The sequence below is a fragment of the Oratosquilla oratoria genome, chromosome 24 (genome assembly GCF_046742065.1).
Source record: "Oratosquilla oratoria isolate Oo_2021 chromosome 24, ASM4674206v1, whole genome shotgun sequence".
Lineage (NCBI taxonomy): Eukaryota > Metazoa > Arthropoda > Malacostraca > Stomatopoda > Squillidae > Oratosquilla > Oratosquilla oratoria.
Window position 1 is genome coordinate 8,127,936 of NC_134800.1, and position 25,218 is coordinate 8,153,153.

At 41.1% G+C, this 25,218-nt stretch overlaps 2 protein-coding genes across 2 annotated transcripts; both read left to right on the forward strand.

Moving 5' to 3' along the window:
- The first annotated feature begins 526 nt into the window (after window positions 1-526).
- LOC143038413 (uncharacterized) lies at window positions 527-7,368 on the forward strand. The gene is made up of 2 exons (XM_076207569.1): window positions 527-642; window positions 4,823-7,368. The coding sequence occupies exon 2, from the start codon at window positions 5,365-5,367 to the stop codon at window positions 6,436-6,438; it is 1,074 nt and encodes a 357-aa protein (XP_076063684.1). The 5' UTR covers window positions 527-642; window positions 4,823-5,364; the 3' UTR covers window positions 6,439-7,368.
- Window positions 7,369-7,895: 527 nt separating this feature from the next.
- Window positions 7,896-12,057, forward strand: LOC143038412 (uncharacterized). Its single transcript, XM_076207568.1, has one exon. The coding sequence runs from the start codon at window positions 7,896-7,898 to the stop codon at window positions 9,390-9,392; it is 1,497 nt and encodes a 498-aa protein (XP_076063683.1). The 3' UTR covers window positions 9,393-12,057.
- Window positions 12,058-25,218: the final 13,161 nt, after the last annotated feature.

Genomic DNA, 25,218 nt, shown 5'->3' on the forward strand with positions numbered 1-25,218 from the left:
GTGAAATCCGAGACAATTGAAAAATCTAGCGCTAATAGGAATCTACGAGCCTGACTGCGAAAGGTCCCATTGAGACCTACAAAATTGTCACTGGTGTATATGATAGAGACTGCACTGAGGGTCTCTTTGAATTTAGAGAGGGATCCAGTACAAGGGGAAATAGTTGGAAAATATTTAAGCCAAGAGCACGGTTGGATCGGAGAAAGTACTCCTTTAACAATAGTCAATTGGAATGAGCTGCCAGAATGGGTGGTAAATGCAGACACACTCGAAAGTTTTGAGGCAAGGCTTGGCAATTTCTGGGAGGAACAAGTGCAAATATATAACTATAGACTTACTTGAGCAAATTAACACTGCACGCCGCCAGCACCAACACCATACTAGAAATCAGGCTGCCACACTGGAGTCACAGGCCACATAAGGCCTCTTCCAGTAAACTTCAACTGTACTCAACTGTGATCGATTACCTACTTAGCTCCCTGGTACTCCGGACCGTAATCGATCACAATTTTGTTTACGTTACTTACGTATCTTATGTAGTTGGAGTTTCTCGGCCGTATTCCAAAGCCGACCTCATACAAACTAACACTTATATTCTTGCTTCATAGTCGTATCTTCCAGATCATAACACTCAGTAAACAAGTGTGTCTTCAATCTTTTCTTGAATATTTCAACATTTTCGGCCATCTTAAGATTTAAAGGTAATTTGTTATAGACTTAGAGTCTACGAGCAGTTTTCAAAGGCTCTAAATCCAATATCCAGATTATACCGTGGCTAATGTTAAATGTAGTGGCATCACACTGTCTTAACAACATATCTGAGTCTATATGAAAGTCATCGAGGAGATCACGTTTATATTTGGGTCTACTAGAATTTAATGCCTGATAGGCCATCACACATATTTTATACACAAGTCTGGCCTTAATTGGTAACCAGTGCAGGGCAATTAAAGTTGGTGTTATTCTCTCACGTGAAGATAACCCTTTAATTAACCTTGCGGCTCTATTCATGACAAGTTGCAGCTTTCTCAGTAGATAGGGAGGCCATAGTACAAACAATTACAATAGTCAAGTTTACTAATTACATAGTTATGAATGAGCATTTTGGTAGTATTCTCGTCAAGATACTTTCTTACAAAGTAACAAAGGCTATATTTCGTAAGTGATAGCCTGCTGTTCTCACCATCTGATTTATCTGACACTTGAAAGTAAAGTTTCAATCCACCACCACTCAGGTCCTTCACAACATCTTTTACTTTCATAATTTTTTAGAAAGTTGGTACTCATTCAACAATGAGAAACAACAATGAAAGTATATGAGCCACAATATATTTGATACTAACATAATAAATGGTTACATCGGGTCCCCAAGGAAACACTAGATGTTTCCCCAATGGTAAAGGTTTTCACAGTTTCGAAGTAGGCAATCGATGACTATATTTACTACATATTCACAACTTTATTTTTTATAAAGTAAATACATAATGTATTAATAGGAAGCAACAACAGAGTATATAAGGCCCAATGGCTCAAAAAGGCGGAATTAATGGCTAAATTAACCGAGGTAACGGACATAGCTAACCTAGAGAACAATGCGATGGCCTTCTTAGCTTCTACCTGGAAATAGCATTTGGTGTAGGGACTTCACCCACAGTACAGGAACGCTTTCTATGATCTACTTATTGGATTTGGCACCCTGTTCTCAAGTGTCTTCCAGAAGTATATCACTATGCATCTGTCTCTTCTCTCCTGTGAATATATTTTTAGCATCTTTAATTTATCAGAATATGCACAATTTTTTCAGATTTTCAATGTTTTTAGTAAACTGTCTCTGTTTCTCTATCGCACTTATTTCATTTGCACTAGTTCGGCTCCATAACTGTGAGCAATAGTCCAAACTTAGTAAAACCAGGGACTTCCACAGGGTTAACATTCTGATTTTATCCTGTGACTTAAAAGTCCTCAAAAATCAACCAGACAGTTGGAAACACCTTTTTGCTACTTTTGTTATATGCTCTTTGAAATCACACCAAGGTCATAGATATGTTGTTTGATCTGTGCAGGGTCAAAATGACTTCTATCATTATATTCCTTTAAACAGTTGAAGTTTATGACCTGAAATTTCCTTCCTTTGAATTTCATGTTGTTGGTTGTAGGTCAAAGAAATTAAGTATAAATTCGTCTATTCTAACCCACCTACCCTAAACTATCTAACCTAACTTAACCTACCTACCTAATGTAACTTGCATTAAGTAATGTGGTACCTGTAATTCTAGAGGTTGTCAAAGTGTCTGTTGTCTTTGACCTCCAAATCTTTCAAAACAAAGATAATGTCTAAAGGAGTTGATGCTGTTATGCATAGCTCTAGTGACATTTTCTGTTATTGATTTCTACCAAGAAAAATGTATATGATTTACAAAATTAACATTCAATTTTCTAATGCTATTTTGCATATGTGTGTACTTCTAAAGAAATTACCAATGAAAATTCATAAGTCCATCCAACTAGAGATACTACCCCACCCCTTCTTCAACAAAGATGTGGAAGGGTAAAAGAAAGATATAGAAAATCTCTCATACAGAAGGTCTTGATAAAATCTTAAAAATCCAATTAAAACAGTAAATGCAATAAAGCCCTTGACTGAGTTTGCACCACTTTGGTAGTACATCAAAATTCCAACAATCTTTGCGTAAGAGCTTATATGATTTCTGTATTAAAATTCAACAAACACCCAGGAAACTTGGCATCCTACAGACCAATCACTACTAGAGATAGAGATAAAATACCAGAATCACACAAGCATGGATATCTAACATGAAACTTACATTGTCCAATGGGTTCTAACCTAACCTAACATAACCATTTCATAGAAAAATAAAGATCATTGCAATACAAAAAAGAAAATAGTAAAAATGTGTTTGTGTAATATTGGAATCAAACTAATCATAAACATCAGCAACATTGACAAGAAATAGCTAAACAAAAAAATTAGCTGACTGACAGAACAGGGTAACCCATAAAAGATCACCTGAAAAATTGTCATCCCAGACTTCCCTGAGATCACAATTCTTCAGTTGTATAAGTTGAGAATTAGTAGCCTCTGGTTAGATTAAGTTACATCACATCCTTATCTTCCATTCATTGTGGTCTGGAGTGACAGTTCTTCAGGTGGGCTATCCTGGGGTGACAGTTCTTCAGGTGGATGTTCTGGGGTGATAATTCCCCAGGTGATGTCCCAAAGCAATCCAATAACTATAGACTTCAGTAGGATTTCCCAAGGAGCAATACTCTCATCTGCCTTATTAAACCTCTTCACAAGTGATCTCCCCCACACCAGAACCAGAGGGCTTACCTATACAGACGACTTAATGATGAAATAGCATAGCAACTATAAAATAGTTGCTGAAAACACCTAAACTTGCTTTAGGCCTTTTGATTATGTATGTATGACTTCCCACGGTATGAATGCCTGGGAGTGTTGATAAAAAACAACCTGTCACTTAACAGATATATCAGCAGGACTGTGGGAGAGACATACGGATTACTGCAGAAGACTAAAATGGCGTTTCACTGTAAGGATGAAGAGATGATGAAAAAACTCGTCATAACCCTGAACCATCCAAGACTGGAATATGCATCAGTAGTATGGTCCTACACCGAGGCAGTGCAATGTAGTACAATTCAAAGTTTTAAGATTCATTTAGATAAATACCTAAGCAATATGCTGCAATGCCTGCCTTTTATTTTATTTATTTATTATTATGTTGATTTTTTATTTATGTATTATTCATTATAAATTATTATTAATCTGTTTATTACTTATCATTATATATTTATTTGTTCATTTAATTTTTTTGGATCCTACCTTGTTATGGACCAAAAGGTCTCCTGTCAGCATGGTCTTCCTATGTAATCCTTTAAATACAAAGGGCAGCAATTATACTGATCCCCAGCCTAGCAGATAAACCACATGAAAAAAAAACTAAAAGCACTGGTTTTGCCAAAGCTGAAAAATCAAAGAGAAAAATGCAATATGATTACAGTATTCAGGTCACTACAGGAGATAGATAGCTTTGACAAAAGAGATCTGATTAAAGAGGGGATGGCTATAAGAGGTCATGGGAACTAATTAAGATGTCTAAAGGATGTAAAGGAATATAGTTTTCCATACAGATGCCTAAATACATGGAATAGTCTAGGTGATATAGCCCAAGATTAAAATGGCACTAGTTCAAACATAGATATGAAAATTGGAAATCAAGCATATAATTAGAACCATATATGAATTTTAGGTTAAGTATGATGAAAAAAATTAAAGAATAGGGGATAGGACTCAACGAGTGTTACTACTTTCCTGTATACCAATTAGGTAAACTGATGATACAACACAAGAAAGTGGAAGTGGCATATTAATCTGAATAATGGTAAGTTTATTCACCTTGATGGTAAAACACCCAAATGGACAAATAATGTACCTGTCTAAATGATGTTATATTTAATCTGGAATTTTTGTTGCCACCCTCCTTCAAGAGCCTTGTCAGCACAGTCTTTAATTTTTGGTAGCACCTCTCGAGTAAGAATGATTCTTTAGTCTTTTTGATATTTTGAATTTCTGAAGTGGCTGTCAACTAGGAGCATGTTAAATATAATAGTATTGGGGAAAAGTTCTCAAACATTTGATGGTTATTTGATGCATTTCTGTGATGTTAGTCAAAAATTTTGAATTAGTTTATCTTTCGAATACATAAGTTTGCTGGATTTTAATGAGAAGTAATTATAATATTGCCTTGATTTTTTTTTTTTTCTCACAAAAACATTTCAGTGTGCATATGATAAAACAGGAGAGAAGCCTTTCCATTGTGACTTGTGATGCAAGCTTCCTCACAAAAGAATAATCTCAAAAGAGTATGTGATGACTGACAGAGGAGAAAAACCTTCCTAGTATGACCTATATAGTGCACCTTTCTTAGGAAAGGATTATCTCAAAGAGCATTTGATGACCCACAGTGTAGGTGCCTTTTCTGTGTGATCATTGTGACACAAGTTTCTCCTGGAATGATAATCATGATAATCTAAGAAACTGTATGGTGACCCACACAGGACAGAAGCCTTTCTAATGTGACTTGCAGTGTATCATACAATAATACGTGTAATCTCAAAAGCCATATAGTGACCCATGCAGGAGAGAAGCAGTGCAAGAATAACTGTTATCATGGAAAGGTACTCACCAAAGTCATATAATGAGCCACACAGGAGAGAATCCTTTTGAATGTGAATGCAGTGTAGCTTTCTCACATAAATATAATCTAAAAAGACGTATGAAAACCAGTACAAAGAAGGAGCCTATGCAGTGTGACTTTTGCAATGCAGGTTTCTCACAAAAGCATTATATCAAAAGCCATGAGTTCCCACACACGGGAGAAACCTTTCCAGTGCGACATATGTGATGCAGCTTTCTCACAGAAGAGGTCTCTCAAAAACCATATGATGACCCACACTGGAGAAAAGCCTTTCCATTGTGACATATGCAGTAAAGCCTTCTCAGAGAAGAGTGGCCTGAAAAGGCACATGTTGACCCACACAGGGAAGAAGCCTTTCCAGTGTGGCGTGTGTGATGCAGCTTTCTTAGAGAAGATTGTTCTGAAAAGTCATATGAGGACCCACACAGGAGAGAAGCCTTTCCAGTGTAACCTATGTGATGCAGCTTTCTCTCAGAAGAGTGCTCTCAAAAGCCATATGAGGACCCACACAGGGGAGAAACCTTTCCAGTGTGACATATGTGATTTAGCTTTCTCACTGCAGAGTGCTCTCAAAGACCATATCATGATCCACACTGGAGAGAAGCCTTTCCATTGTGACATATGCAGTAAAGCTTTCTCAAAGAAGAGTGTTCTGAAAAGGCACATGTTGACCCACACAGGGAAGAAGCCTTTCCAGTGTGGCGTGTGTGATGCAGCTTTCTTAGTGAAGAGTGTTCTGAAAACCCATATGAGGACTCACACAGGAGAGAAGCCTTTCCACTGTGACCTATGCAATGCAGCTTTCTCACAGAAGAGTACTCTCAAAAGCCATATGAGGGCCCACACAGGAGAGAAACCTTTCCAGTGTGACCTATGTGATACAGCTTTCTCACAGAGGAGTCATCTCAAAAATCATATGATGATCCACACTGGAGAGAAGCCATTCCACTGTGACATATGTGGTGTGGCTTTCTCACAGAAACGAACTCTCAAACATCATGTGATGACCCACACAGGAGAAAAACCTTTCCAATGTGACTTATGCATTGCAGCTTTCTCACAGAAAGGAACTCTCAAAAGACATGTGATGACCCATACAGGAGAAAAACCTTTCCAATGTGACATATGCAGTGCAGCTTTCTTATGGAAAGGAAGTCTCAATAGGCATGTGATGACCCACACAGAAGACGTTAAGTAACTCAAGAAAAAACCCTGAAAAACAACTCGTAACCTTTTTCCAGCTTTTATTGTTACCTTTTTCTTTTCTCTTGCCATGTTTTGAGGTAATTTTTTAAATTTGTAATAGATAAGTCTTGCAAAAGTATTTACATGTGGAATCACATCTGCTATTTATTAGTATTTTATTATTATTATTATTATTATTATTTTTTATTTTATTTATTTTTTTTTTTTTTTTTCTATTCTCTTTGATCATCTTTATAGAAAAAAAAAATTCCAGCAACATATGGTGTGGCTAAGTTAGGACTGAGTTTTCTCATGAATGCAAAACTGAGTAAAATATCTCACACATTACAATTGCATGAATGTTTATGTTGATTGGTGACAGACACTGTTGGCTCTGCAGACTTCTTTGGTATATTCTGGGTGTCACATAACTTTAATAAATCATTAGAGAATTCAGAGCACTATTATTTCTTGTAAGCCTTTTATCTCTATCAAGCCATTTTGGATGAGATTGATTAGGATATTTCCTTCTTCCAGAAATGGAATTTTGAATCATATCTGTGAGTGTGGTTTGGAATGTTTCCCACATTACAACCACAGAATTGAGCTTTCAAATTAAAAGCGAAAAGCCTGTCCAATGTAATCTGTTTCCAGTGTGACATTTGGAATGCAGCTTCTCATGAAAGGGTAGTGGGATGACCTACAGAGTAAAGAGACCTTCCAGCATGACCTTTGTGGTTTGACTCTATCAAAATCCACATGACCTGCACAGGAGAGAAACTTTCCCAATGTAATCTGCAAAACTGTCTTCTCTTACAAAAACAGTCTGAAATTATGTGACGACCCATACAAGACAGCAAGTTTTCCAGTACGGCCAGTGTGATTATTTATCCATTTATTATATATATATATTTTTTCACAAAAACATTTCAGAGTGCATATGATAGAGCAGGAGAGAAGCCTTTCCAGTGTGACTTTTGTGATGCAAGCTTCCTCACAAAAGGATAATCTCCAAAGAGTACGTGATGACCGACAGAGGAGAAAAACCTTCCTAGTATGACCTATATAGTGCAGCTTTCTTAGGAAAGGATTACCTCAAAGAGCATTTGATAACCCACACAGTGTAGGTGCCTTTTCTGTGTGATCATTGTGACACAGGTTTCTCCCGGAATGATAATCTAAGAAACTGTATGGTGACCCACACAGGACAGAAGCCTTTCCAATGTGACTTGCAGTGTATCATACAATAATACGTGTAATCTCAAAAGCCATATAGTGACCCATGCAGGAGAGAAGCAGTTCAAGTGTAACTGTTATTATGGAAATGCGCTCTCCAAAGTCATGTAATGAGCCACACAGGAGAGAATCCTTTTGAATGTGAATGTGATGTAGCTTTCTCACTTAAATATAATCTAAAAAGACATATGAAAACCAGTACAAAGAAGGAGCCTATACAGTGTGACTTATGCAATGCAGGTTTCTCACAGAAGCATTATATCAAAAGCCATGAGGACCCACACAGGGAAGAAACCTTTCCAGTGTGACATATGTGATGCAGCTTTCTCACAGAAGAGGTCTCTCAAAAACCATATGATGACCCACACTGGAGAAAAGCCTTTCCATTGTGACATATGCAGTAAAGCTTTCTCACAGAAGAGTGTCCTGAAAAGGCACATGTTGACCCACACAGGGGAGAGGCCATTCCAGTGTGGCGTGTGTGATGCAGCTTTCTTAGTGAAGAGTGGTTTGAAAACCCATATGAGGACTCACACAGGAGAGAAGCCTTTCCACTGTGACATATGCAATGCAGCTTTCTCACAGAAAAGTGTTCTCAAAAGTCATATGAGCTCCCACACAGGAGAGAAACCTTTCCAATGTGACCTATGTGATGCAGCTTTCTCACAGAAGAGTGCTCTCAAAAGCCATATAAGGACCCACACAGGGGAGAAGCCTTTCCAGTGTGACCTATGTGATGCAGCTTTCTCAGTGAAGAGTGCTCTTAAAAACCATATGATGACCCACACTAGAGAGAAACCTTTCCACTGTGACATATGTGATGCAGCTTTCTCACGCAAGAGTGGCCTGAAAAAGCACGTGTTCACCCACACAGGGGAGAGGCCTTTCCAGTGTGGCCTGTGTGATGCAGCTTTCTTAGTGAAGAGTGGTTTGAAAAGTCATATGAGGACCCACACAGGAGAGATTCCTTTCCAATGTGACCTATGCAGTACAACTTTCTCACAGAAGCGTTCTCTCAAAAACCATATGATGACCCACACAGGAGAGAAACCTTTCCAATGTGACCTATGCGATTTAGCTTTCTCACTGCAGAGTGCTCTCAAAGACCATATGATGACCCACACTGGAGAAAAGCCTTTCCACTGTGACATATGTGATGCAGCTTTCTCACGCAAGAATGCCCTGAAAAAGCATGTGTTCACCCACACAGGGGAGAGGCCATTCCAGTGTGGTCAGTGTGATGCAGCTTTCTCATTGAAGGGTGGTCTGAAAACCCATATGAGGACTCACACAGGAGAGAAGCCTTTCCAATGTGACGTATGCAATAAAGCTTTCTCACAGAAGAGTCATCTCAAAAGCCATATGAGGGCCCACACAGGAGAGAAACCTTTCCAGTGTGACCTATGTGATACGGCTTTCTCACTGAAGAGTCATCTCAAAAATCATATGATGATCCACACTGGAGAGAAGCCATTCCACTGTGACGTATGTGGTGTGGCTTTCTCACTGAAGGGAACTCTCAAAAAACACGTGATGACCCACACAGGAGAGAAACCTTTCCAATGTGACATATGCAGTGCAGCTTTCTCATGGAAAGGAAGTCTCAATAGGCATGTGATGACCCACACAGAAGAGAAGTCTTTCTACTGTGGCATATGTAATAAAGCTTTCTCACAGAAGAGAAAACTGGAAAGTCATGTTTATACCCATACAAGGGAGAAGCCTGTCTAGGATGCCCTGTACAAAGGAGCCTTCTCAGAGAAGAGTGCTCTGATAAGTCATGTGATGACCCACACAGGAAAGAAGCCTTTCCAGTTTGACCTATGCAATATAGGTTCCTCACAGAAAATAAATTTCAAAAGCCGTACGAGGACCCATGCAGGGAAGAAATATTTCCAGTGTGACCTATGTGATGCAGCTTTATCACAGAAGACCTCAAATTACATATAATGACCAACTTGGGAAAGAAGCTTTCCTAATGTGGTTTGTATGTGGGAGTGATTTTAGCTTTGGTCTAATATTTCATTAATTGGAGATCAATAATTCCATAATGGCTTGCAATTTTCCTCAGACCTTTCATGGATTCCTCAAAGTTTGGAAGATGAATACAGAAGAATGCTGACTGAAATCCATCTCAGAGGACCATCACATGCAGATATTTATCATTGTTCCTTGTATAGAATATCCCTCTCAAGTATGATCACTCTCAAAAGGATGCCATTACCTACAACTGAGAAAAGCCTCTCCAGTTTTGTATTTGTGCTATAGTTTTCTCAGAAAGAGTGGTGTGAAACTGCACATGATGATTGATACAGAAAAAAACATTCTAGTGTGACCTATGAGATGGAGTTTTCTCAGGAGACAGTGTTGTCACTTTAAGACATCACATAGTAGAGAAGCCTCCTCAGTATGATTTATATACTTTAGGTTTCTCACATGAGAGTGACCTTACAAAGCATGTGATGAACTAACACATACAAGAAACCTTTCTGTGGAAAGATTGCCATTAGAAGGTATATGTCATATATATGATGTGACTTTGTCAGGGAATATCATTCCTCGTGAAGATGTGCTCCATGTATGAAAATCAAATCCTTCAACCCCATCCCCAGCATTTACTTTTTTTTTTTTTTTTTTTTTTTCTTTCTGAAAGTTTTCCAAAATTAGATTATTACTGTATTTATTTTTTCTTGATAGCATTTTTAACCTATCTATCTGGGAATTATTTGTTTTCCAGTTATCTGATATTTCAAAATTAAGATCTAAGAATTAATTTCTATGTAGGTAGGGACAAGTATACTTTTAGATTAACAAAATGTTATTAAAAACATCAGCACAAATAGTAATATCTATTTTCTCGTCAAAATAAAGGCAAAAGAAATCAAGAGGTTCTGATATCATCTGCATTGACTTCATGTTAAATATTTGGCTCTCCAGTGAAAGGATAAGGGGGACAAGGAGGGGTGAGGTTATCACTTGACACCTGTAGGGGTCACCATTGATGTGACTAAGTAGTTCTGATTCGCTATTGGAGTCTTCACTAAAGTGATGCCATTGAACTGTCAGACTCGCTATCAGAGTCCTCCAGGCTTGAATCACTGTGTTCATTGTAGTCTTAATAGTTTGCCAGAAATAAATAAAAATGTAGTAAGGTAAAAAGCCTTGAAGCAACTGGAGAAACCAGCACCACACAGGTGGCTGTGTTGTGTTGCCAGATGTATGAGATGGCTCCTCTTGAACGAAGAAAGGCTAACAGAAGTCAAACATTGATGAGTATACACATTGTGAGGTCCAGAATGTAAATCAACATTTGGGCGAGTGTGCTCCTCCAACTCTCAAAAAGAACAGCCCTGAAAAAATGAGTATACTTATTGTTGGAAGGGAAGGGGTTAATATGAAATTACTCCTACATTTGAGTAATTGTCGTTGATTGTTATTATACATAGACTTAAAAGTGAATAAAGAGATTATTTAAATATCTTTCCATTGTAATATGTAATGTTTTACCTTTTAGATCATAACTTCAATCTGCTAAGATGTCACTACCTTAAGATTATAATATTGATGGAATAATTGCTCATGGGGTATGATAGTAAATATTGTTTTACCATTTATAATGCAAATTCTTTAAAGGTCGTTTTAAGGATTATTATATAGGTGACTACTATGTATACTAAATTTAAGATACTAATATGCAAGTCAGAATCCAATGTATTTTAGAAGGAGGGTAATCCCATGTGCTGTGTAAATAAAAGAAGAAAGTAGATGTTTTGTTTCACATCCAGACCACAGAGATTTTCACCAAATGTTGTCTCCCAGCCTTAGCTGAAGCCCTTATATGAAGAACTAGTAAAATACGGTATGGGTGCCACAGGCCCAAAAGTGAATACTGGGTGAAAAGGCCCAAGTTTGGAGGGGTGCCACCGTCACGCCCTTGGTCTAAGGCTGTTCATGTCTACCTTGCATTGTACTTTGTCCGACTCTACCTGTGAGGCAGGTTTGGACCAAATCGGTCACCTTCGGATTTTGGGCAAAATTCATATGGTTTCTCGTTAGAGATTTATTGGATTTTTGGTCATATTGGTCTTCTGCTCCGATTTACCCGCCATATCGCCCACAGATCGAGGGCGTCCAGGGCTGCCGTGGAGTCCAATTTGACACCACTCAGGGATACGATATGGATGCCACAGGCCCGTAAGTGAATACTGGGTGAAAAAGCCCATGTTTGGAGGGGTGCCACTGCCACGCCCTTGGTCTAAGGCTGTTCATGTCTACCTTGCTTTGTACTTTGCCCGACTCTCTATCTGTGAGGCAAGTTTGGACCAAATCGGTCACCTTCGGATTTTGGGCAAAATTCATATGGTTTCTCGTTTGAGATTTTTTGGATTTTGGGTCATATTGGTCACCTGCTCCGATTTGCCCGCCATATCACCCACAGGTTGAGGGCATCCAGGGCTGCCGTGGAGTCCAATTTGACACCACTCATGGATATGGTATGGGTGCCACAGGCCCATAAGTGAATACTGGGTGAAAAGGCCCAAGTTTGGAGGGGTGCCCCCGCCACGCCCTTGGGCTAAGGCTCTTCATGTCTACATTGCATTGTACTTTGTCCAACTCTCTACCTGTGAGGCAAGTTTGGACCAAATCGGTCACCTTCGGATTTTGGGCAAAATTCATATGGCTTCTCCTTTGAGATTTTTGGATTATGGGTCATATTGGTCACCAGCCCCGATTTTCCCGCCATATCATTAATAGGTCGAGGGCGTCAAGGGCTGCCGTGGAGTCCAATTTGACACCACTCAGGGATACGGTATGGGTGCCACAGGACCAAAAGTGATTTTTGTGTGAAAAGGCCCAAGTTTTGAGGGGTGCCACAGCCACGCCCTTGGTCTAAGGCTGTTCATGTCTACCTTGCTTTGTACTTTGCCCGACTCTCTATCTGTGAGGCAAGTTTGGACCAAATCGGTCACCTTCGGATTTTGGGCAAAATTCATATGGTTTCTCGTTTGAGATTTTTTGGATTTTGGGTCATATTGGTCACCTGCACCGATTTACCCGCCATATCACCCACAGGTCGAGGGCATCCAGGGCTGCCGTGGAGTCCAATTTGACACCACTCATGGATATGGTATGGGTGCCACAGGCCCAAAAGTGATCACTGGGATAAAAGGTCCAAGTTGGGGTGCCACCGCCAAGCCCTTGGTCTAAAGCTGTTCATGTCTACCTTGCTTTGTACTTTGTCCGACTCTCTACCTGTGAGACAAGTTTGGACCAAATCGGTCACCTTCGGATTTTGGGCAAAATTCATATGGTTTCTCGTTTGAGATTTTTTGGATTTTGGGTCATATTGGTCACCTGCTCCGATTTATCCGCCATATCACCCACAGGTCGAGGGCGTCCAGGGCTGCCGTGGAGTCCAATTTGACACCACTCAGGGATACGGTATGGGTGCCACAGGCCCAAAAGTGATTATTGGGTGAAAAGGCCCATGTTTGGAGGGGTGCCACAGCCACGCCCTTGGGCTAAGGCTGTTCATGTCTACCTTGCTTTGTACTTTGCCCGACTCTCTATCTGTGGGGCAAGTTTGGACCAAATCGGTCACCTTCAGATTTTGGGCAAAATTCATATGGTTTCTCGTTTGAGATTTTTTGGATTTTGGGTCATATTGGTCACCTGCTCCGATTTATCCGCCATATCACCCACAGGTCGAGGGCGTCCAGGGCTGCCGTGGAGTCCAATTTGACACCACTCAGGGATACGGTATGGGTGCCACAGGCCCAAAAGCGAATACAGGGTGAAAAAGCCCAAGTTTGGAGGGGAGCCACCTCCACGCCCTTGGGCTAAGGCTGATCATGTCTACCTTGCTTTGTACTTTGTCCGACTCTTTACATGTGAGGCAAGTTTGGACCAAATCGGTCGATGAGATTTTTTGGATTTTGGGTCATATTGGTCACCTGCTCTGAATTACCCGCCATATCACCCACAGGTCGAGGGCGTCCAGGGCTGCCGTGGAGTCCAATTTGACACCACTCAGGGATACAGTATGGGTGCCACAGGCCCAAAAGTGAATACTGGGTGAAAAGGCCCAAGTTTGGAGGGGTGCCCCCGCCACGCCCTTGGTCTAAGGCTCTTCATGTCCACCTTGCTTTGTACTTTGTCCGAGCACTTTAGCACCGTAAAAGTAGGAAAGTGGGTCACTGTGACTGAGTTCAAAATGAACCAGACTTAGGGTATGCAACCTAAACTCAACGACAGCATGATGGTCAAGCACTTTAGCATGTTAAAATTTAGAAAACTCGTCACTGTGAATGAGCTCAAAATGAACCTCACTTACGAGAAGCTCCGCCACAGTAATGATGGCCAAGCACTTAAGCATGGTAAAAGTAGGGAAGTGGGTCACTGTGACTGTGTTCAAAATGATCCAGACTTAGGGAATTCAACCTAAGCTCAAACACAGTTATAATGGTCAAGTACTTTAGCATGTTAAAAATTAGGGCGCGCGTCACTGTGACTGAGTTCAAAATGAACCTGACTTACGAGAAGCTTCGCCACAGTCATGATGGCCAAGCACTTTAGAATGGTAATTGTTGTTGATTGTTAGTATACATAGACTCTTAAAAGTGAATAAAGAGATTATTTAAATATCTTTCCATTGTAATATGTAATTTTTTACCTTTTAGATCATAACTTCAATCTGCTAAGATGTCACTACCTTAAGATTATAATATTGATGGAATAATTGCTCATGGGGTATGATAGTAAATATTGTTTTACCATTTATAATGCAAATTCTTTAAAGGTCGTTTTAAGGAATATTATATAGGTGACTACTATGTATACTAATTTTAAGATACTAATATGCAAGTCAGAATCCAATGTATTTTAGAAGGAGGGTAATCCCATGTGCAGTGTAAATAAAAGAAGAAAATAGATGTTGTTTTGTTTCACATCCAGACCACAGAGATTTTCACCAAATGTTGTCTCCCAGCCTTCTGAAGCCCTTATATGATGAACTAGTAAATTAATCTTTCATATAGACTAGAATTCTAGATCTATAGGTATGTTTTACTTTGATAGGGAGCATCATCAACCTTATTATTGTCAGGACTGATCGGACAGACAGTCTAGGGAATGACAACAACCTTATTATTGTCAGGTGCATAACTATACTGTATATATATATATATATATATATATATATATATATGTTGAGGTGTGAAGACAGAATGAGTGGTAGGGTGGTGAGTTTAAACGCCAAGAATCCGTTGAAGTTTTATTTCTGACGTTTCGTCCAACTAGGACTTCTTCAGAGTGTACACAAACAGAACAATGACAACTTATATACCCGCACAGCTCACCCCGTTCCCCCTCGGTCAATGTTGCTGCCATCTCTCTTTCGTCTTGCCTCATGGATGATTAGTCCGCTTGCTATTCTCGCCAGCTTGACGAAACCGTCCCGATGGTTGCTGCATGGGAGTGAGGTAATGTATGCTGCCTCAATTGTCCTCCTTTCCTTTCTATCGAGTCCAGTATGGAGCACCTCTGTTTTTTCCCAATCCGGCAAGTGGCCAAATTTGTCGATGTGTACCACTAAAGAGTTAGACGTCCGGTGGGCTTTGATGTCATTCTTGTGCTCAGTTGTCCGCTTGTGAATTCCTCTGCTAGTTTCGCCATAGTAACTAGCGGGGCAGGTTTTACAAGGAATTCTATAAATTAAACTGTTGTCTTCGTTTTCTATTTTGTTTCTAATTGGCGACGTTGTGAGAAATAAAATTAGAAACAAAATAGAAAACGAAGACAACAGTTTAATTTATAGAATTCCTTGTAAAACCTGCCCCGCTAGTTACTATGGCGAAACTAGCAGAGGAATTCACAAGCGGACAACTGAGCACAAGAATGACATCAAAGCCCACCGGACGTCTAACTCTTTAGTGGTACACATCGACAAATTTGGCCACTTGCCGGATTGGGAAAAAACAGAGGTGCTCCATACTGGACTCGATAGAAAGGAAAGGAGGACAATTGAGGCAGCATACATTACCTCACTCCCATGCAGCAACCATCGGGACGGTTTCGTCAAGCTGGCGAGAATAGCAAGCGGACTAATCATCCATGAGGCAAGACGAAAGAGAGATGGCAGCAACATTGACCGAGGGGGAACGGGGTGAGCTGTGCGGGTATATAAGTTGTCATTGTTCTGTTTGTGTACACTCTGAAGAAGTCCTAGTTGGACGAAACGTCAGAAATAAAACTTCAACGGATTCTTGGCGTTTAAACTCACCACCCTACCATATATATATATATATATATAGAAATATATATATATATATATATATATATATATGCAAGAAAAGCCACTAGAAAAACAATAGATAGTAAAATCTTTTGTGTGGTACATGTTCAGACAAGCTGTACAGAAATTAGAAAAATAGAAGAGTTTTTTGTACACTTGAACAAGCGAAAAGAAGGGACATGAGGAGTTGTGACCTAGATGGTGAACAACTTTACCCTCTCCTAGTGTCCAGCTTCCTCAAACAATCAATCTGGGGGTGAATTATCTCATGACTAAGCCCGTCAACAATTTGTCTCGTTTAAAATGAATAGCTCTAGTACATTTGTCATGTGCACCAGAGATTAAGCATGATTCACTTACGTTCCCAGTCAGTGTGATTGGGTTTGTGATGGAAAAGACCACTGCTTGACTGAGCTGTTTTTATGCTGTATTTGTGTTTAGAGATTCTGGTTTTAATTTTTTTTTTACCTGACTGTTAACTGGTCAATTTAAGACATGCCACTGTTTTTACAAGGAACCTTGTATACCACACCATAATTGCAAGGATTTTTTTTTATGACACAATTATTATCTATATAAAATTAAGGCATGATACAGAGTGTGTGCCTTCAACCAAAGCAGGAACAATACTGCCTTTACATAACATGGGCACACTCAATTGTGCCGGAATACAACAGTGCCACATCTTGCTCAAACACTTTCACATTATGACTGAGAACACTGTTTTGCAAGAATTGAGACAAGGTACAGGCAATTTTTGCAAGGTAGCATAATCATCTGATTCCAAAGCATAAATGACAGCAGACTAAACAGGGTTCTCATGTTAAGTTTTGGCTAAGTCTCACAGGGAGAAATTGTGGATTACAGCAACAGCAGCTATGGGTACATTTCGATAAAGTGCATCAGCAGTATTGCATGTCCTGGGATATGCTTTAAAACTGGATTGAATTCTTCAACGATAAGAAACCATCTGGCTAGGTGGCCTGAAAGACTTTTGCCCTTGAAAAGTTGTATGACAGCAATGTGGTCTGTGTAAACTGTGATATAATAACCAAAGATAATGTCACAAAAATGCTTTAGAGCCCACACCACTGCTAAAGATTCCAAATATGTAAGAGTAGCAAGACTCAGCATGATTGAGTATGCAGCTAGCATATGCAAAGACATGTGGAGGACTACCATTTACTTGCTGCATTAGGATAGTTCCAATACCTAAACCAGAAGCATCAGTGCAATTGGTAAAAGGAAGACTATAATCTGGGAATGCCAACACAGGCACCTGAGTAAGTGCCGGATTCAAGAAGTCAAAACTTTTCTGATATGCATCATGCAACTGGAAGCTCATTTTTTGAGGAGACAAGTAAGAGGTAATGCAATGGAAGCAAAGTCTTTTACAAAAACACAATAGTATCCTGCCAATCCTAGGAAAGAACATACTTGGTCAACTGTCTTAGGTGTAGAAAAGTTTCTAACAGCTTTGATCTTATCATCTGTAGTATGAATGCCATCTTTGTACTCCATGACCTAAGAATTAAGTGCTGGACTTAAAAAATGAACATTTAGGTCAATTGAGCTTCAACCCAGCTTCAGTAAAACGTTGCAAGACTAAGGACAACTTATGGAAGTGACTTTCCACATTCTTAGAAACTAGAATCAAGTCATCCAGATACACAAAAAGTCCATTACCCACTAATCCATGAAAAAATTATTTACAAAGGTATTGGCATGTTAAAGGAGCATTCCATAAACCCATAGAGCAACAGAGCCATTCACAGTGACCTGATGGAGTGGAGAAAGCCATGATCTTATGAAACTTTTCCTCCAAAAGAATCTGCCGAAAGACAGCCTTTAAGTCCAAGGTGGTGAACATTGTGCTACCTGATCCAGTGGACTGAAGAAGATCACTCAACACAGGCAAAGGTTAATGATCTGGAACTGTGACATCATTGACATACCTATAATCCACATAAGGGTGGAATGATCAGTTTTTCTTAGGCACAAGAAGGACCTGGGAGTTTCACTTAGAGCAAGACTCTTGGATGACATCACTCAACAACTCATCAACTAAAGAATGAGCTACAAGTCTATGAGAGTGAGGCAACATGTAAGAAGGTATGTAGATTGGACGCACCCCTGATTTAAGATTAATGCTATGGACAACACGATCCATAACTCCCAGCTCTTCACCGGGTATGGCCAAACCTTGACAATGTGTCGATAACAATTCAATGAGACATTCTCTTACCTCAGGAAAATCAATGTTACCTACATATGTCACATACTGAGAGACTAAATGAGCTGTGTCATTTGCATGTGTAGATGATTGAATAGAAACTGCTATGATAGGAGGTGAATCCTGGACAGTGTCATCATCAATGACATCGAAAGAACCTGAATGAACACCAGAAGATAGCGTGATGGGAGCACCAATAACATTGGTTATCAGGGCCATGGTAACATGGTCCTCACAAACAGTGGAAAGAATACCCTCTAATGCAAGATGTCTAACACAGAGTCAGGTTGAGATGAGATGTCAAAACAAATTGAAGTATCTGAAATACACACCGAGACTCGAACTGCACTAGAAGGACCAATATAGTGCTCACATGCAACAACAGCAGCACAAGAAAGTACTGGAGGGCCTAAAAGTTTTAAACCTTTGGAAGATGACTGCCTGGCCAAACCATGATACATGGACTCAGAAATTTTCCTTACGAAGAGAGGCTTAGGCACCTTAACTTACACTCTCTGGAAAGACGCAGAGTGCAGGGCGATCTAATAGAATTGTTCAAGTGGACCAAAGGTGATGCAAACAAGGTCATCATAGTAAAACAACAGGGCAGGACTCGCAGTTATGGGTATAAACTGAATAAATTTAGATTTAAGAAGGAAATAGGCAAGAATTGGTTTACTAATAGGGTGGTCGATGAATGGAATAAACTTAGTAACCATGTAGAAAGCGCTGAAACTATCAGTTGTTTTAAAAAACGATTAGACAACTTTATGGATGGGGATGACAGGTGGTGATGGTTACGGAACTCCCTAGTGTAGGCCTTATGGTCCCTTGCAGTCTCCTTTATTCTTATGTTCTTATGTCCGCCACATTGTATATATTACCATCTATGTTTATTATGGTTACTCCTTTTAATAATTACGTTTTCTATTGTTCCTCTTACTTTAAAAAAAAAAAAAAACTAATTTGACCTAAACAGTGACCTCTTTATATATATTCTCATATTTCCATGGTTTTGTTGTCAGGATCACGTGCGTAGCTGTTGATCGGCAGCACTTCTATTCGCTACCGTCCTAGCAATGAAACCTAATGCTCTGTTAGCTTTATTTCTAGCGCATATAATGCACTGCTTCCTGGTTTTAAGGTCCGGACTCGCCAGAACTCCCAAGTCCCTCTCGCACTCAGAATTTTCTAAAACCGTGTTATCTAAGCTGTATCTATTTTTGAGGTTGTGTAGCCCTACGTTTAACACGCTGCACTTAGAGATATTGAAGTTCATTTGCCACTTCACCGACCGTGTCAACAATTGATTAAGATCATCCTGCAGAATCTCTGCGTCGTCTCCTGACCTAATTAGGCGTCCTATTGTAGTGTCGTCCGCAAACTTACCAACATCACATTTATCCCATCGTCTAAGTCGTTTATGTTCACAATGAACAACAAGGGACCCAAAACCGAGTCCTGGGGGACCCCGTTAGTAACACAGCCCCACCTAGATTTTATTCCATTTATGGTGAGCCGCTGTTTTCTGTTACTAATCCAAGCTCTAATCCATTCTAACACTTTTCCTCCTATGCCATGAGCTTTGATTTTATTTAGTAGTCTCTGGTGTGGCACCTTGTCGAACGCTTTGCTAAAGTCAAGGTAGATAACATCGTAATTATCATTGTTATCTGACGCCTTATATACTTTAGTTTAAAAGGATAGAAGATTAGTCACACATGACTTACCCTCAGAGAAACCATGCTGTGAATCACGAATTAAATTATGTCCTTCGATGTGTTCTGTAAGTCTATTTACTTTTATTGATTTAAACATTTTTCCTATAACCAATGTCAAACTGATTGGCCTGTAGTTGCATATAGACGATCTATCTCCCTTCTTAAAAACAGGAACAACGTTTGCCTGCCTCCAAGCAGTTGGCACAAAACCAGTGTCTACCGATTTATTGAATATTTCAGTTAACTGGTCTCAGATTTCAAATTTACATTCCTTAAGCATTCTTGGAAAAAAATTCGTCTGGACCCGGAGATTTTGTAGCTTTAAGTCTTTCATGCTAGGCAATGGAATTCCACATGGACTCGGATCTCGATAATCTGACATCCACGTGCACAATGTTGTAGTAGTTTTAGTTCGGAACAACGGCAGGACAAATGAAAATCAACACAAAATATCTAATCTCTTTCTTTTGGTAATTAGCCACAAGGTGCGACACTAGAAGTGTCACCTGAGAAATATATGTGAAGAACCACTGCTTAGTGGAGCTTATGGTTGTAGCTGGACGGGGAGCCTAACGTCAGCGAGGCGGGCGGTAGCAGATGATGACGGCGAGGCTCGATGGGACAGCTAGAAGAAGACTGGACGAGGAGATGTTGTTGTGTACGCTGGTTGATACTGTTCTGCCCATCTCGGTGAAACGCCGACCTTTTAAGGGAAGCTGGCGGGAACGTGAGGAGCTTTCCAAGTTCCTGATTGGCTGACCGCTGGCTGGCAGGGACACCCTTGCGAACTACGCTTGCCAACAACAGGAACTTGAAGATTTCTTAGATCAGTGTGTGACGGGTCGTAGGATACATCACGTCACTACACCACTCCCCCCTCTCTTCGAAAGCGGGCGTCGAGGAGGATAGGGAGCGACGCGCGCGACGTAGTTGAACCGGTCTGGCATTCGTATCAATCGCCCCGAACGAGTGGTCATTCCGTCAGCGGGCAACTGGTGAGGAGGACCTTGATGGAGGGAGGCTCGAGTGTAAGGTGGTGTGGTCGAGGCCGGAGGCCTAGTGATGGGAGGTCGGTTGAGTATGAAGCTCTGGAACGTCTGGGCGGCATTCTAGAGGCCAAAGGCCATCATCTTCCATTCGAAGAGGCCGAACGGAGTGGCTATGGCTGTCTTCTGGACGTCTTCCGGCGCTACAGGGATTTGATGAAATGCCCTGACTAGGTCGATCTTAGAGACCTGTTTCCCGTGAAGCTTGACGTGGAAGTCATGAGCGTGAGGGATGGGGTAGCGGTTGGGCTTCGTGATGCGGTTAAGTTGACGGTAGTCACCGCAAGCCCGCCATTGGTTGGGCGGTGGGGGTGGCTTGGGAACCATGTGGAGTGGTGATGCCCAAGCACTCTCCGATGGTTGGATGATGTCCTGGTCTAGGAGTTCTTGGAACTCCTGTTTGGCAGCGGCCAACTTTTCTGGGGAAAGTCGTCGAGGCTTGCTGTATACTGGCGGTCCAGATGTCTGGATGTGGTGCATGATGTTGTGAGGGGTGGTGGTGGTGTTTGTCTTGTCTGGCGATGTTAGCTGGGGAAACTCCTGCAGGATGCGTGCATAATCGCCATCGGGCTGGAGTGACGATATCTGGTGGGAAGTTGCGTTAGTGGTGGTTCCTGGTATGCTTGTTGTGCCGTGGTACAAGCAGTTGTCCTTGGCGCTAACTACCATATTGTAGTGCTGGAGGAAGTCGTAGCCAAGGATGGGTTGCTGTACCGCTGCTATGACGAAAGTCCAAGGGAACTTGACATCGTGGAGTTCCAGGACGCTGTGGTGGCTGCCGTACGTTGCGATGGGCGTACCGTTGGCTGCAAGCAGGTCGTAGGATGGACAACGTGTACCGTGGTTGGGTTCCGTCGGGGGTATGATGCTGACGGCTGAACCTGTGTCTACCAAGAAGGATAGGCCAGAATGGCGGTCATGCACTGAGAGGAGGGTGTGGGTATAGTTAGCGGGGGTAGGGGTGGTTACCGACCCCCGCGTTTGGCGTTTCCCTGCGACCAGCTGCATGGTTGCGTGCATCTGAGCGCCTTGGCTCCGAAGCGGGTATGGTACCAGCAGGAGGTAGTATCCTGTCGTGGAGCGGGGCTACGTGGTGGTTGATGGCTTCCCTTCTCGGCTAAAAACTGGTTGAGCAAAGTCTTCATGTCGGCCACTTCCTGTCGTAGCTGCTGCACACTTTGGTCACTGGCACTATAAGACACGGGAATGTTTTCACTCACAGCACTATTGTCAGTAACACCTGGGTCGTCACTACTTTGTAGTAGTTTTAGTTCGGAACAACGGCAGGACAAATGAAAATCAACACAAAATATCTAATCTCTTTCTTTTGGTAATTAGCCACAAGGTGCGACACTAGAAGTGTCACCTGAGAAATATATGTGAAGCTCGGACTAAGGCCACAGCTTAGTGGAGCTTATGGTTGTAGCTGGACGTGGAGCCTAACCTCAGCGAGGCGGTAGCAGATGATGACGGCGAGGCTCGATGGGACAGCTAGAAGACTGGACGAGGAGATGTGGTTGTGTACGCTGGTTGATACTGTTCTGCCCATCTCGGCGAAACGCCGACCTTTTAAGAGAGGCTGGCGGGAACGTGAGGAGCTTTCCAAGTTCCTGATTGGCTGACCGCTGGCTGGCAGGGACACCCTTGCGAACTACGCTTGCCAACTACAGGAACTTGAAGATTTCTTAGATCAGCGTGTGACGGGTCGTAGGATACATCACGTCACTACAATGTTGTTATAGCTGGGAAAACTGCAGCAATACGTTCAGAAATATCGTTCCACAGTGATGATAACAGTCTGAGGGTGACGCCAAGGCAGCTAGTGGCGAAGAGACGAGTTCAAAAATCAAAGGCGTAGCTAGTGCTTTTGCCGCTCGGGGCTGCCCTTATGCTTGCTGCCCCTTCTCACAAGGAATTCAATTCAATATTACAAATGCACATTAACTTCTTAAAGGATATATATATTTATATATATATATATATATATATATATATATATATATATATATATATATATATTTGTGTGTGTGTGTGTGTGTGTGTGTGTGTGTGTGTGTGTGTGTGTGTGTGTGTGTGTGTGTGTGTGTGTGTGTGTGTGTGTTTGATTGACAGTTGATGTTAATATATCCTTTAAACTGTCACGCTTTATTATGCTTAATAACGTAGAAAAAAATGACATCTGTGACAGACTGATTAACGTAATGTTATATCAATCATACAAGGACCAAAAATGCCGCCCCTCAAAAAGTGCCGCCCGGGGCGGACGCCAATGGGCTTGATGTCGATGTCACTATAATACTAAGTTTTTTTTTTCAACTTCCGTGATAGTCAATAATTTGCGATCGCATTCACTGCAGGGTTAAGTGAACTTAGTAAAATGAGTAAAGGAAAAGAAAAACATACGCGCCGAAAAACTCACGAAAGCCAATAGTTCATTAGCGCACTAGTTTCAGGTAATTTGTCACTGAATTGTCTTACAAAATAAAGTTTTTAATCGCCGCCGCCATATGTATAATGGTGGGTTAATTAAAGTTTAACACGTTGACACAAATATTATGTAAATTTAGGGCACAATGCAGAGATGTAACTTTTCACAATGCAGGAACAATACTGCCTTTACATAGCGTGGGCACGTTCGATCGTGTAGGAACACAATTCCAATAGCAGAAACCAGCTAGATAGTTTTATACAGTTACATCTAGGTATCTTTACATAGTATTACAATTACAATACAGTATATAATATAAACATAATCTATTTTCTACACGCCCACTACATTTTTTTTACTGCGTGATCATATTTGAAGGTTGCATATGCATTAAAAGAAAACAATATAAGATAAATTTTTTAGAGAAATATAAATATAGAATAAAAGAATAATGCAATAGCCAAAATGACACTGAAACCTCAACCATGGATTTTTTTTAGCGAAAGTCATATTTGAAGGTTGCATATGCATTAAAAGAAATCAATAAGATAAATTTATTGAGAAATATAAATATAGAATAAAAGAATAATGCAGTGGCCAAAATTACCGTGAAGTACATGTGAGGAGGCTCGACCCAAGGGGATGTGCCTGGGCCCAGCCAAATTGAGGCTGTGGCTGGATTGCTTCCTTTACACCTCTAGCACCCGGACCTTTGTCTTGATTCTTTTGCGATTGATATCCGCAGTAGGCCTCGTGGTCCTCAGCCTGTGGATGAGATAGTGGCCTAATCGGATACAGTCGCCAAAATAACCCGAAAATTGACACTAGAGGCTAAAAGGCAAAAATCCAACTAGAGCATCAATTTGGCTGGGCCCTACGAAAACGCCCTTGAGTCCAGTTTCCTCAAATGGACCTCACAGTGGTCTGTGAACGGCTCTCTCCCTCTGGGGCAAGATTGGGCCAAATCGGCCGACCTGACCATTTGGCTCAAAAATCCATGGCTCCCTTGTGAAAAATATTTGGGTTATTTTGTCCACCGTCTTTGATAGGGCCACTATCTCACCCACAGGTTGAGGACCACGAGGTCTACGGAGGATGTCAATTGAAAAAGAATGAGGTCAAAGGTCAGGGCGCTAGAGGCGTAAAGGCAAATATCTCGCCAGAGCCTCAATATGGCTGGGTCCCATCCACACGCCCTTGGGTCCAGTTTCCTCTGTGGTCTGTGCATGGCCCTCTCCCTCTGGGACAAGATTGGGCCAAAGTGGCCGACCTGACCATTTGGCTTTAAAATCCATGGGTAAACCCCATGTAAAAAAAATTGGGTTATTTTGGCCACTGTCTCCGATTGGGCCACTGTCTCGCCCACAGGTTGAGGTCCACGAGGCCTACCGCAGATGTCAGAGCTGCTCTTAATTGTTGACTTATCCCGTGTATATATCGCACTTCCATGGACCGGGTTTGGATGGTGGATGATAAGGTCTTGTCATTTAGATTAGGTTTCATCTCCGTTGCTGCAATTTGTATTATCACTGTTTTTACTTATATCTTTGTGTCAGTGAATACTCGTATGTGTATTCTAGCTGCACTACAAAGATCCTAAGGAGAAACTTGAACGAGTGACGTCGCACGACTTTACAGTTGAAAGAGATTTTGCTTATAACTCTTGAAGTGAATAAGTAATAAGGACGGTAGCATGGCGGGTCAAAAGAAAAGCAAACAGCATATTCTTTCATTATATGCTATTGTTATCATTATCCTGTACTAAACCTCACAGCACGAGGAACCCTCGTAGAACAGTGGGTAGGGTATTTGCCTAGAACGTAGGAAGCCTAGGTT

Coding starts and splice junctions, on each gene's coding strand:
- LOC143038413 (XM_076207569.1), top strand. CDS start 5,365: ATGCAGGTTTCTCACAAAAGCATTATATCAAAAGCCATGAGTTCCCAC.
- LOC143038412 (XM_076207568.1), top strand. CDS start 7,896: ATGCAGGTTTCTCACAGAAGCATTATATCAAAAGCCATGAGGACCCAC.